This window comes from Aplidium turbinatum, chromosome 7 (assembly GCF_918807975.1).
Source record: "Aplidium turbinatum chromosome 7, kaAplTurb1.1, whole genome shotgun sequence".
NCBI lineage: Eukaryota > Metazoa > Chordata > Ascidiacea > Aplousobranchia > Polyclinidae > Aplidium > Aplidium turbinatum.
This window is the reverse complement of record NC_137478.1, coordinates 9466846-9480635: the sequence shown is the minus strand read 5'-3', so window position 1 is coordinate 9480635 and position 13790 is coordinate 9466846. Positions and strand designations below refer to the sequence as shown.

At 35.7% G+C, this 13790-nt stretch overlaps 1 protein-coding gene across 1 annotated transcript; it reads right to left on the bottom strand.

The window, feature by feature from the left end:
* Positions 1 to 6756: 6756 nt before the first annotated feature.
* LOC145774766 (cation channel sperm-associated auxiliary subunit theta-like) lies at positions 6757 to 13594 on the bottom strand. The gene is made up of 5 exons (XM_082586074.1): positions 13444 to 13594; positions 12746 to 12902; positions 11718 to 11879; positions 7702 to 7842; positions 6757 to 7275 (listed from the first exon to the last, which is right to left on the bottom strand). Exons 1-5 carry the CDS (start codon positions 13562 to 13564, stop codon positions 7155 to 7157), a joined length of 702 nt encoding a protein of 233 aa, XP_082442200.1. The 5' UTR covers positions 13565 to 13594; the 3' UTR covers positions 6757 to 7154.
* Between the last annotated feature and the right edge of the window lie 196 nt (positions 13595 to 13790).

Here is a 13790-nt window from a genome sequence, read left to right as displayed (position 1 = left end):
TTTATGGTTACGGCAGTCATGACAACAACTACAGTCTAAAAGCTATCAACTATAAAACCTATTGTTTGTTACATCCGTATCGAATACACTCTTTGTTCCCAGGCACCTTTTACTGTAATAGATGTTAGTCATCAACAAACATTTACACAAACAGCAACCAGTAAACTAAGCGTAAAACAATAAGTTATAACTCTTTCACTCCGTCTTTCTACTTGCCCTTTTGCAATTCAATGATGCTTCGAGGAAAACTGCACATAATTGCAATCAGATAAAATTAAAACCGTGACCTTGCGATTCGACTTTAGCTAATGTCTATCAACGTGAAAAATAAAAACATAGAACGTTATAAACACAAGGCAAACTTTGAGAGCCTCGGGCTAACTCAACGGTATTTCTGTCGTTAATTAAATCACCAGCTTGATGCTTTTGCATTTTAAAAAAACACTGCAGAATCTTTCACTCTTTTACGTTAAATGAACCTTTTCCGTTTTACTTTTTTTAAATAACATCCAAAAATGATAACCTGAATAAGTATTTAAGGTAATTTAAGGCCTGCATTTGCAAATTAATTTTGCTTATAGGCTACCATTTATAAATTTTGCGTCATGAAATGTAAGTTATGTTCAAGCGTAATTTAATGCATTCTGGTTGTAATTATTTGACGGATGTAGAAGATCTCGCATTTGAGCGGACCATTTGGAACCACAAAAATCTATCAGTCATTGGTGAAATCGGTGCTAAGTTTGAGAATCAGGCTGACCGCTGACATCAGGTTAGAAACTTTCAAAAATGTGATTCTCTATGGGCTACACATTAAACTTGACCTGATGGCAATCTCCGTCAGAGCCATGGTGGCAGGTGGTCTATAGACGTAGTTTTTCAGATCTGAAGTTAGTGCTCCAAATTCTCCCTAAAACATTTATAAATCTCAAACACGTATCATGATTTTTTGTTGGACAGCGTTATATAATTTGCATCATCAGATTCCCAATGGTATTAAATCATCTTTGCTCGATAGCCTACTGCTTACAACCAAATGGAGCCAGTAGCCTACGTATGCTTTACAAGCAATCTAAATATAGAATGACATCAATATGTAAGCTCTCTAGAAGAGACTTCCCAAGTGCTTGGAATAAAATATATCATCTTCTCTGCTTCTATATAATTGTATAACTATGATCTCACGTTGCACTTACTCATCACTTTCTTTGTCCTGAGCAAGAATACTCGCTATTGATGCATAAAATGTGATTGGGTTTGGGTAGACGTACCACTACATTTAATAAGTTGGGCTGACTTGCTTTTTATATTACTTGCGGTTGATTTTATTCCTTACTGGCAATGCATCGTTTCAAGTGTAATCTCACATGCGTGGTTTGTAAAAAGTTACTGCAGTTCGACACAGATAAAAAGAATGCGTTATCAAACCTGACAGGCTCGAATTTATCCAACTCCAAAACGCAGCCAAGCGAACCACAAGATAAACTTCAATTTAATACGATGCCTCAACGTAGGCAGACCTTGAATAGATGTAATAATAACAACACATTGCCTGCTTCACTCTTCGCCTTTTTTCGAGAAGCTTGATTCTCAGCGATTGTGTCAAAAACCTTGCTGTGGTTAGCTAATTATCTTAGCAGTATCAGCACGTTTTAAAAATTTAGAAGCGTACATTAGCACTGCACTCAACACAACAAAATACCATCCAAAAATCTAACTCACACAAAAACTAAAAAACTTTACAGTGCAGTTTAGTACTCTGCTATAATGCAGTAATGGGATTGGGATGTATTGTATAGTAGCCCATGTATTCCTGTAATTAGACTTAGTTTCTTCGAGGTACAGTAGAACAAATACTAGACCCAAATGCTGATGTCCAATTCGTATTGGCTGATATAATTGCAACAAAAAGTTGCATAAATTGAACTTAGAATGTAATATAACACAATAATTGTATTAATCTGTAACAACCTACACTATGATTAATAAGTAAACAAAATCAGTCAGTTTTGGAAACTTGTATACAGTAATTTATTGATAATGCTTTTGCCACTGTTAAGGCCACTTCTTTAGCATCTCATTCAAATATTTTTTGAATAAGATATGAATAAAATTTAAACAATATTTTAATTTTTAAGTTTTCGAAACTGGTTGATTTTGTTTATTTATTATGTTTAATCGTTCGGTTCATCGGTTGCATCCTAACCAAAAGATCCTTGTATAACTTTTCATCCTCAATAACATCGAAGAGCCAGAACAGAGGTTGAGAGACATTAACATCTGTTCCTTCAATTACAGTATGATTGCCATTTAATACAAGTAATTATTGTAATATAATATATGCTTCATTTATATACTGTAAAGGTTTACACTTTAATTCATATTATACGGTTATACCATATTTCAAGCAACTACAGTAAACCATGTGGTTCAAGACAGATTTCCGTGGGATGAAACGAAACGACCGATTCCTGTATGGGCCTTAGTTCAAAACAAAATGTAGACCTACAGTATTCATCAGTAAGAAAATTAATACAATTGGAAACGAAATGTGTTTCGCATAATTCAATTTCTTGATCGATCGAGGTAGAACTTTTGGAAATATTCTCATGCTGAACACAAGTTTTAAAACAACTTTGTATCTAATATTTATCACAAGATAATAACTTAAATAGCTTTCCGCTCTCACTCCGATAAGGTCGCTCATTTACGTTTTTCAAGAGTAGAAATTTAGCGGATGTTATATAGGCAGAGTAGTCTATGCTACGAAATTCAATATTCTCTGGAGTAAAAATTATAATTGTGGCATTCCTTTTGAAACTATTTCTAAAAAACCATGAAAAAACTATCAACAATGCTTTTTTATCAATGCGGTCAATGTCATGAACTTTGGTGCTGAGACGGTTCGAATTTCCAAACCCAGCTTTTATTTTTATCGATGCACAGTTGAGAGAGTTCCAACAAAAGACTCACCACTTTGAATGGTATTTTGTATCCACGGTTTTGAACCAAACTCTATTCAGAAAACCCTTGTTTCACATTTTTCTGAGAACAGTTCTACTAACAGAAAATTTGTAGATTAAATTTCGGTTGTTTGACGTTTTATCACGTTTGCAAACACCATGTTTCATCCGGACTTTTTTTTTATACCAAAAAGTGGAGGTCTCGAATCAAACACTAACAACACAAATTACTTCACAGATGGTAAAATGGTTCGCTGTTCACACAAAGAAACTGTAATCTATCTGAAAACCCACGCAATAGGCCTGATCGATTTGAATTGTTTTACGTTTTAAACGACTTCAAACACAACAAAAAACTTGGATAATTGGCTCTATTGAAATGCCGCCCTTCCTTGTTATGGATGGAATAATTGGGTAGCCTAAGTTCTATATCATGAATACACTACATATTCCACGTCGTACACGCGTCTCTGGAAAAATCCAGGCGAATAACTCATTACAGAATAACAGCTAACGTTGAAAGGATTAGGCTATTGCACCAGGATCGCAGATATTTGCTACGATTCCAAGGGAGAGGTTTTCATCCGTTGGGTAATGTTGCATCATCTCGGGTTCAGAAAAATCATTAAAACGCTGAGCTTGAAAAAATCATTAACATTTTTTGAATAGTCTATGATTGAAAACTAGTTTCGTCACTAATTGAGATGCAAATGAACAGCTAAATACAACAGAAGTTCTTTGTTTGTATCTCATAATAGTTTACCATTACTGTGTCTATTGAACTTTGCCGTAGAATAAAATAAGTAATTTAGCACAATTGAAAAGTAATGTATTTTCTTTCCACTGAACATATTACGCGTGTATGCCTCCATTTCACGTTGCTTTCTCAAAAAACGACATTGCCATTCAGAAAGCGTGTAGCTGCAATTTTCAAGTGCTGCTCTTCACAAGCCTGAAATTGCTCAACTTTGTATAAAACTAACAAATTGGTGTGAATTTACTCAAACAAAGGTGCTCGTTTACGTTTTTGACATTCATTGCAGCAACAAACAACCGTTTAGTGTTTAGTCAAGCACAACAGCAGCATCATGGTATTTTCAATAGTCTGCTATTTTAAAGTAGGCCTAGGAAACGGCAACAAAATAAAAAAATAGCCTCTTCTCTTGCAAGAGTTGTTGCGTGACAAAATTGTTAGAAAGGTCAAAGTTTCTGCGTTTTTTTTTTTTTTTTTCAAAGACTGACAAGGAGAAGAACATTTAAAATCTGTCATGAGCACGGTCGATGGATGGACTTTGTCATGATGCTGTCATTAATAGACTCATCTATATTTATAATGTTTTTCAATACAATTACAAAAGTCGGAACATCTCTACAAAAATGGCTGGAATAATTAATGTTTTTGAAAATACAAATAATGTTCACAAACTTCCGCATCCTCCACTCCATTCACCCCAATACCCACGAGCAACGTCTGCACATGAAACGTTTTACATCAAGGAGGGGTGAAGTTTTCAACCAAAGTGTCATACTGTATAATTTAACGCTTTGCTTAGTTACATTTTTTCCGATTCCTTGTGTGGATTGTAACTCCACAATATTGGTTCTGATAAATTCCTTCTCTAAGAATGCAATACTTGAAAATCTATGGATAGACTCACATAATTAAACGATTGCAGTTAGTAATTTTGCAGCAGAATATCGATTAAAGTCTCTTGAGGAAACATTTTTACTACTTCGAGCAGGGACGTCTATATCTGTGGCTTCAAACAAAGTCTTAAAAAATAAAATTGCAAATTTTGAAATGACTGGTGCAGCTGAACGTGACGAAAATGAGTGGAACTTTGTACAAATTACTTGTTTGGCTGAGTTATGGTAGATTGTAGATGCCACTTTTCCCTACACAGACTACAAAGCTACTGGAACAAGCTAAACCAAAGACCCAGTACCATTGGCTCAACCGAACAAGTGAGTGGGTTACTGAAGGTTTGCTCCTGACTTGAACTGTCACAGGTAAGCAGATGGTATGAAGCTACTAAAAACGTCGGTTGCTTCTAAACCTAGCCTAAGGTAAAACAAGCCTAATCTGCAGTGACATTTCTATGACATGTACTGTAAATTTGCTGGCCTTATTTTGCTTAACGATCATTCAGTTAGGGCAAGTTTTTTGCGTTAAAATGCAATATCAACTTTCAAGTATTTTTAGTTATTTGAAAAAGACTCTGATCAATTGTTTGAGCATGGTTTAGTTGCGCAAAGACTGTTTGACCTTTTGTTCTGGATTTTTAAACAACTAAGCTTAACTTTCTACTGTAGAAGGGTTATTTCAAACTGTCTTGTTTCACTGCAGCCATAACTTCCAAAAAGTGCCTTTTACTTTGACGCATGTAGCGAGCGAAATCTCACATTCCTTTGTGAAGAAGTTTTATCACGTAATCAGCGCGTCTTTAACCTGAAGGCGATGATTACTGTATCATATTTCTCACTTGCGTCATCGGTAAACAGCATTCACATATCCACTTATTCTGCCACAATTTGACTTGCAAAAATTGCTAATCATGCATAGATTTTAAAGGATTTAAAATTATCACTTTGTTCAGACTGAATGATGTAGTGACTGCAGATCATTTTTATTCTTTACTGACCTGCATAAAAGTTGACCATAAACAAGTAAGACAATAGAAAATTGAGTGAGGCTGTTCACCAGGCATTCAGTTACGGTTAATAACATGATGCGTTGCGCCAGTAGAACGCATCATGTTATTTAAGACAATAGAAACTTAAGTAGGAAAGCGCTTAAAAAAGTTGAAAGAAACCAGAAACTTGAATGAACATTGAACAAACAAAAACAAATTACATAAATTAAAAGTATTCAGCACACAACCACTTATACTGTAGTTCTTGTGGATATCATAAAAAACGTTTTGTCGTGCTCGTGTGGTATTTTGCTCTAAAACGTTATTCAAGACTAAACGTAGATTACAACGTCGAACCACGCAACATTCCGTACTTTACCAGAGTAATATCTGTTTTCTGTAGTCACGAAAAACATGTGTGAGATACTTATTATCACTCACAATTAAAAAACGGTAACATTAACCTCAACATCTTCAACAGAAATTTTACGCATAGAATCCAAATCCCATAAAATACTACTCTAAGGTTATGATGTACAGGCGTACGAGCCAGGGAGGCAGAAGGGCAGCTTCCTCCCAATTGTATTCATGCCTATTTGGATAGGCTACTCACAAAGAATCAAATTTGGTCAATCTGTGCATGTAACGATCCAAAGTAACATGTGGTTGCTCATTTTATTGAACATAGGCTGAATATAATGAAGATCGTACAAATTTTGTGGTTTTAAAAAAGGGACACGTGACCAGCAAGTACCCCCTCTCTAGATTCTCTATTGATGTTGCACATTGTTGTTTTGAAACAACGGCGCAATGCGAGCTTTTATTGCAAAAATAAATTAACCATCTTCTGTGACAACTTTTACCCATACTTGTAGAGGCTTTGACACATGGCTGGTTAGTGGTTACAGAGATTGGCAGAGTGAAGTTTCCGATTGTTGAAATGTTGTTGCCTGAGAATTGTTCCATACACGTGTTGCCACTGAATGGAAAGCAGTCCTGAAAAGCATTGCTCAAGCGCACACCCCGAAAGCCGAACCAGCACCGCGTGATCTTGAGTCGAGCGCGTGAGCATTGAGCTGACGGGCCACTAACCACTAATGTTACCTGAACGCACAAATGCCACCAAACAAATTCATGATATTTTTTCGAATCTAAGTAGTTGAAAAAGTAATAGAAAAAATGTATAGCAATTGGAGTAAATACAAAACATGATAAAAGTTTCTTTCATAACTATAGCCTACTTAAAGCACTGAAAAGAACAAAATAAATTTTGGACAAATTTACTACTTACAGTGGCTATAGTAAGTCAAGCGACCCTCTCTAGTCGGGCATTGCTGTATTTTTATAAAGTTGATGATTAACACGTCAACCAATATTGCGTTTAAATGGCGTATAGTTTCATTGAATATATTGGTATATTTTTTCCTCTAATTGCTGTTTTAGGTGCACAGTATACTCATGGCAACGCTATCTCCAAAGAAAACTAGACAATGATCCATTTTCCTCAGCAACTCAATGTCTTTTTTGAAAGCAGAACCATTCAAAGCTCTTTCATTGCTTAGTAAAATGCATCTAAGGTAGCTCTGGTTATGGTTATTCTCTTGACTGGAGGTTTGAGCTTGCTGTGTTTTTTAGGGTGCCTGAAGAACGTTGCCATATTGGTGTGTCGGACTATGTGCCTGAATAAATAGAAAATAACTATCAAGCGAAACCGCTATCGGTAGCCAAAAGCTGGGTAGTTTTATAATTAAAGATTGCATTGTATGTGCAAGTTGCTTGTAGTCACAAGTCTACGTTAAAGAAATAAATTACTGAACAGTGTTGCGCTTTAAATGATTTTTAACATCATGCTTTAATCACTTTCAATTGAATCCTCAACACTGCACAATTAAAGGAGACAAAAAGAGTTCATATTGTAAAATAAAATAGTTCTTATCAAAATAATTTGTGATTAGGTTTGTGATTGTATTTAGCTTTGTTAATTCTATTGCCCCGATAGTTTTGGTCTTCTTTTTTGGTGACGACAATAGTGGTTGCATCAATGTCACCAGTTATGTGAAGCATTATAGTCCGAATGCTGAAAAGAGAATGTGACATATACTCACGCAACAGAAATATCTTCTGAATCAAAGTAATTTATATTAAGTCGAAAAGCCAGCTTCTTTGCCAGTTGTTCTAATGCTGCTTTGTTTGGTGTCATTGCTGTGATTTGCTGTTCTTCGATGCGATAACCGTTTAGCACCAAGCTGAAAAAACGGAAATGAAGAACTAAAAGTAAAAACAAAATATTTATTTTTGTATTTTTTTAGATTTTAAAAGTATTTTTATATCATGACGACTTATCGCTGCAATACTAAAAAACGAAAAAAGAGTTAAGTTTAAAATTGGTATCAGCACAATGCCCAGAACTCACTAGCAGACATCCGGTATCTTTTGTTTTCTGAGAATGGCATATTTTATTATTATTAAGCATTTACTGCTTGGGTAAAGACAACACAAGTGATTTATTGAATAAATGATTGTCGATTAAATTACCAACTACACAACCGGCTTTAATTTTGTTCAGTGCCACCGTTAAATCATCCATGTACACAGAGAAGAGAAAGAGGCTCAACACACGTCCCTGTTTTACCTCGTTGCTCACAGAAAAGCTACGAGAAAAGTGTGACCCCATTGTATTTGCAAAAGTTGCTAGTCATACCATTGTACCAATAAACGGATAAAACACATTGGTAAACTTCGCTAAATTAATTTTTTCCAAACCAAATTGAGGTTGACTCTGTCAAAGGCTTTAGAAGAGTCTAGAAATACTGCAAACACAGGACTACTGTGTCCAACATAATAAGAAACAGTTTGCTTCAGCAAAAATCACACACACCAGTGCTATAATTTTGTAAACCAAATCGATTGTCATTACAATATAGAAAGACTCAAGTTGCACAACAAAGATCTGATTTTTAAACATTCGAAAAATCGTAAATTAAGTTTTTTTTTTTCATATCGAAACACAAGTCAACAAAAAATTGCTTTGATGTCGGGAAAATTAAACATATTTTGATGCAGGCTATACTTGGGAAAGGTATTTCAAAAAATGCATTTTGTCCACGAGCTCTTGATTTTGAGATATGGTGTATCAATTGTGTTGCTGGACTTGGCCTAGTTTCACATAACTCGATATCACCACAATTAGTTTTAAACCTTCGGCATGTTATTGCAGAACATCAACACAACTGTGTTATACCATCAGTCATAGGTGTACGAGCCGGGGGTGCAGGGGGTGCAATCGCACCCCCAATCTGTCGAGAATTTGGGCAATTTTTCATATTTGGGCAAGGTTTCACACCTATCTATCCTCCTTAGTCTTCAAAAGGAGAATTTTTGGAAAATGCAAATAATGCCAACCAACAAAGCTTGAAGTTGATATTTGAATTTTACACCGTGGAACAGGATTTCCTGGAATCGGAATATCAACTTTTTCACCAACTCACTCGCAACAGAGAAATCAAAACTGCTGTACAATGTACAGAATTCCTAATTTCAAATAGATTAGATAAAACTATGCCCCACTTTGCCAAAGCTGCAAAAATTCTAGCAACAGTTCCTGCAACTTCATGTTCAGCTGAGAGTTCTTTTTCCGGATTACGACGATTGCAGACATATCTGAGATCAATAATGGGCCAAACACGACTGTCAAACTTAGCTTTGTTGCACTTAGAAAGAACAACAACAAATAAAGTGGATGTCAATCGCATTGTAGATATATTTGGACAACGAAGTTGGCGAAACAAATACTTCTTTTAAATTTGTGTAGCCTATACCACCAGTCTACCACTAATCAATACTTTCTAGTTCAGTTTTGCAGTTTTAGAGCCATGCACTGGTAGTACTGCATTCAGCATTCTACTGGTTCGTTAGTGTAGTGTCAATTACACCCTTCAATTGTCTTTTGATGAATTTGTTGTTTTGCAAATTTGCATAGCCTAATGGTAGCCTATACCGTACCGCATAGACGTAGCCAGGGGGGGGGGGGGCGAAAGGGGCGATGCCCCCCCCAAAATTTTCAAAAATTTGATTCCGAAGTTGAGCCCTTTGTTGAAAATGTAATAAACAAAATTTGTAGAAATTTATAAAGTTTTCCAAGACATCTGGCTATTAACACCCCCAAGGATTTGTTTTAGACACACCATGGCCACCTAAAGATACGGCCTGATTTGTCACATTTTGTAGAAATTTTCAGGTTTTGCTAACTTTTGGCGAATGTTTCAATAATTTTTTCTAAAAAATTATATTTTTACACTTTCTTTACTGTTTTCCTCATACGACACAATAGGTTTTAACATCCTCAGATGTTGAAAAACAAAGAAAATTTGATTTCGAAGATTTTAGTCAGACTGTTGATTTTTCAATCACAGTCTGATTCAGCGTTTTTCAACTTACTTTTTCACATTTGCTACTGCTTCCTCAAGGCAACAAAAAGCTTTTATATTATTAAGAGACAGCAAAAAGTAAAAAAAATATAAGAAAATGTCAATCAAACACTAGCAGTAGCTGTAATCAAAATCTGCAAAATGTGAGAAATCAGGCCGCAACTCCACTCTCCAGGTGGCTATGGACACACAGAAAGACACCAATAAATTTTTCAAATCGTAAATCGCGCAAAATTTACGCGATTTACGTTTCTTTTAACTAATTTGTAGATCAATTTCAGAATGGCTTACTTTGTTGGTTTTTTGTGTAGTTATTGAGTTTTTGTGTAGCTGAGTTTTTGGTGTTCTCTAATTTTAGCCGCAGTTTTTGCCCGTTCGTGTGTAATAGCTACCTTTAAATAACGAGGAAGGAACGTAATGATGATGAGCTGTTTTTCTGCTAATAAATTTCATACACATATTACCCTAAAAGTGTTTCCAGAAAGCGCTATAATCCATTATTTGAGTTTAAATTTGGAAAAATTTTCCGGGGGAGCATGCCCCCGCACTCCCCTAGAATACGCGTGCCTTCGGCACGCTCTAACCTCCACCACTTTTATTAGTTCCCTTGCTCAACCCACCAGGATGCGCCACTGCACATCAGGTGGCGATGGCTTAATCAAACACTTTGTTGTTCTCATCATTTCATCAAATATTTGCCCCCCAAAAAAATTTTTTTCTGGCTACGCCACTGCCGTACCGTACTTATCATGCCAGTGGTTTTGTGGAAGCCTAAAGCCTTGTCAGTTGATGCCTTATGCTGTTTGTTTAAGGCTATATTATTGATTTTTCTTACATGTGTAGTACTTTTGTTTAGGCCAGTTGATTATATTTGGGCAAGAATTCTTTTGCACCCCCAAAAAATATGCTTCCCGTACACCTATGCCATCAGTGGTGGGAGGCCGCAATAATGGCTGATTTGTGATAGAGCAGAAAACATACTGCCTGATTCTATACACTTCACAAAACCCCTCAAACCACAATTTCAATGATTGTGAACTTAGTTTTAACCATTTCGTGCATTTATGATGTCGTCTACGTCACTCTACGGCTTTGCGATACCTGAAACATTTCTGGTATCAACTGCTTTGATATTTTGCGAATAAGCTGCTAAACCTACAAATTTTTAAACAAATTCTGTTGTTATTAAAGTAGGCCTATACGGAAACTAAGCGAAATCGGGCGTCACAGGGTTAGGTCTTCCATATCTCAAAAACTAAAGCTGATGGGGAAAAATGATGAAATTTTCTGAATCAGCGTCCAAATCATATCAATGTGTCATCAAGTGATAACTATTTAACCTGCTATTTTTCATAGTCAGAATGCGCTGTAAAATCTGAACCTGGTAAATTCCGTTCGTTACCATAATGTTAGAGAAATGCTTGGAATATGCATTTGTAAAAGTCTTGAGAAAAGCAAATCAACCCTAGATTAACAGAACATTACTGCAGAAGGATGAACAGGGAAAAAAGATAGAGAAGAGCATTCGCATGCCGAAAACATAGCCGCATGCTTATCTTTTATGCGTGAGTTCTATATTGATAGTCTCGTCGTCTCAAGAACGTTCGTAGTGACGGTGGAAGCCTACCTTTCACAGTCAGTCAGAAAGGTAATAAAGGCCTAGCTAGTTCTTAAACCGAAAGCCTACTTTGTACCGATAATACGTTTTTCCGTTGCTGCTGTTTTGACCACGTAATCTCAAGTATATGTTATAGATTTCTCCTCGATGAGCCAATTTTTTACCGATAAAAAAAAAGTAATTTTGACCATCCTTTTCCATCATTATTTTCCGCTTGTTCCAATTATGTGTGATCAACCTAATAACATAATAATAACTTAATTCAGTAATTATTATTGGATAAGTTGTAGCAAAACTAAAATTAGTTACGGTAAGATATATAATATGAAATGCCATCAAACAATACAACAGTTAAGTCACCCTGCTATCACTGCAATAAAGTATTTGTCAGATGTGGAAGCCTTTGAGTTAGTACACAGGTTTGTGCTGACAAGTAATAATGCAGTCAATTTGACTTATTTGGAAATCAATAACCTAACTCTTTCCACAATACGTTTACTGCAGTAACAGATATAAAATTAAATCTAACCTTAAAATATAAATTGTTAGATAATATTTGATGGATTGTATGTATGGGTGCTTTTCACGATTACAGAAGCGCTAAGCCAACCGCTACTTATTATTTCAAAATAATACTCCTCTTGAACTTCAACTGCGTTCACAAAAGCAATCCTTTTGCTTTAATACTGTAACATACAGAAATTTTAGAAATTGAGCATGTATTGAGATAAGCTAAATGGTATTGCGTCTACTCCATAAAAGGCCTTTGGCACTTACGAGAGTGGGGTGGCCCGTTCCTTTCTCTCGGCTACCTTTCCTTCAGCAACTACATCCACTCAATTTATTACACCCTGCTGGGTGTTTGAGCGGTGTTTGTCAATAACCAGTAAGAGGCGGGAGTTGAACCAGGATTGCATGATTGGAAAGCGAGCGCCTTACCAGCTACGCCATCCCACCGCCAATCCTACTCTATAATTGTCAATTAAAAAATTAACGTGAGATTTAAATAGCTGAAAAGAAGCGATACTTTTTCACACTGACTCTTCCTACAAAACCTGCATTTGGATTTTATTTAGCTAGTAGCTAGACTATGTATTTTCTTACCTAAAAGACCATAATAATAAAAGAACAAAAGCTGTATCAAAAACTTCATTTGCAAAACGTTGCATTTGGATCCAGTAGTTGATTCCTCCTAAACCACTAAGAACGAGTAGAGCTGTTCCTAAGTATAGTGGAGTGTTTGGGACTTCAAACACAAAATCTAGAAAACAAAAAGTTAACTTTTCAACAAGTAAAAAGGCATACAATTTAATACAGGAAAGAGGTTTGTAAAACGAGTGCTTGCAAATTTAATTTACTATATTTTACATCGATCAATCATGCATAATTATGAAATATCATCTTGCAAATGAAGCATTGGATAAGGGGACCATAGATGAGTTCCGTTTGTATTTGAAAGAAATAGCTTACTTTTGATCGGAGGAAATTAAACATTTAGGTGACCTACCAGCTAACTGCGGACTCAAAACGATGGTCTGCGAATACATGATGAGCAAAGATACTGGGGTTGAGCTACTGTACATACAGTTTTGTCACTAATCCAACATGAATCCCTGATTGGAGTTCAGATGCAGGTGCGCTTTAATTCTAAGAAGTTTTTTTCCAAAAGCTTATTAGCCAGCCACGTTGGTTATGTAATTCTCACTTTTATTGATTGCAACTGAATGGCTGCCAAAAATAATAGCACGTATCATGTTGACAAAAACTCATTCAACCAAGATAAAGCTTAAAACATCGCATACCTTCTTCCGTTTCATGAAAGGGATGCAAAGGGTTGTGCTTTAGTTGTCTTTTTAATTTGATTTCCGGGGTGTCCCATAAGTGCTTAAAATTCCAGACTGAAGTTGCTTTTTTATTTGCCATTTTTCCTAATTTTTGGCTAAAACTCCAGCTTTTTTTACATAATTAAGTTAAATTTTGGAAAAAAAATTATTTGGGAAAGAAAATTTGTAATGCTATGACATCATAATATACAATTAAGGTTCTTCAATATTTGTAATTCAGCCACAAAACACAAGCTCTTTTATTGTTTCGTATTTTTTGTTTCAATGTCTAAACATTTTTGTTTCGTCATATTTTCGAAACGAAA

Coding starts and splice junctions, on each gene's coding strand:
- LOC145774766 (XM_082586074.1), bottom strand. CDS start 13,564: ATGGCAAATAAAAAAGCAACTTCAGTCTGGAATTTTAAGCACTTATGG. Junction 11,880..12,745: donor TTATTATTATGGTCTTTTAG/GTAAGAAAATAC, acceptor TTATGTTATTAG/GTTGATCACACATAATTGGA. Junction 7,843..11,717: donor AACGGAAAAACGTATTATCG/GTACAAAGTAGG, acceptor CCGTTTTTTCAG/CTTGGTGCTAAACGGTTATC.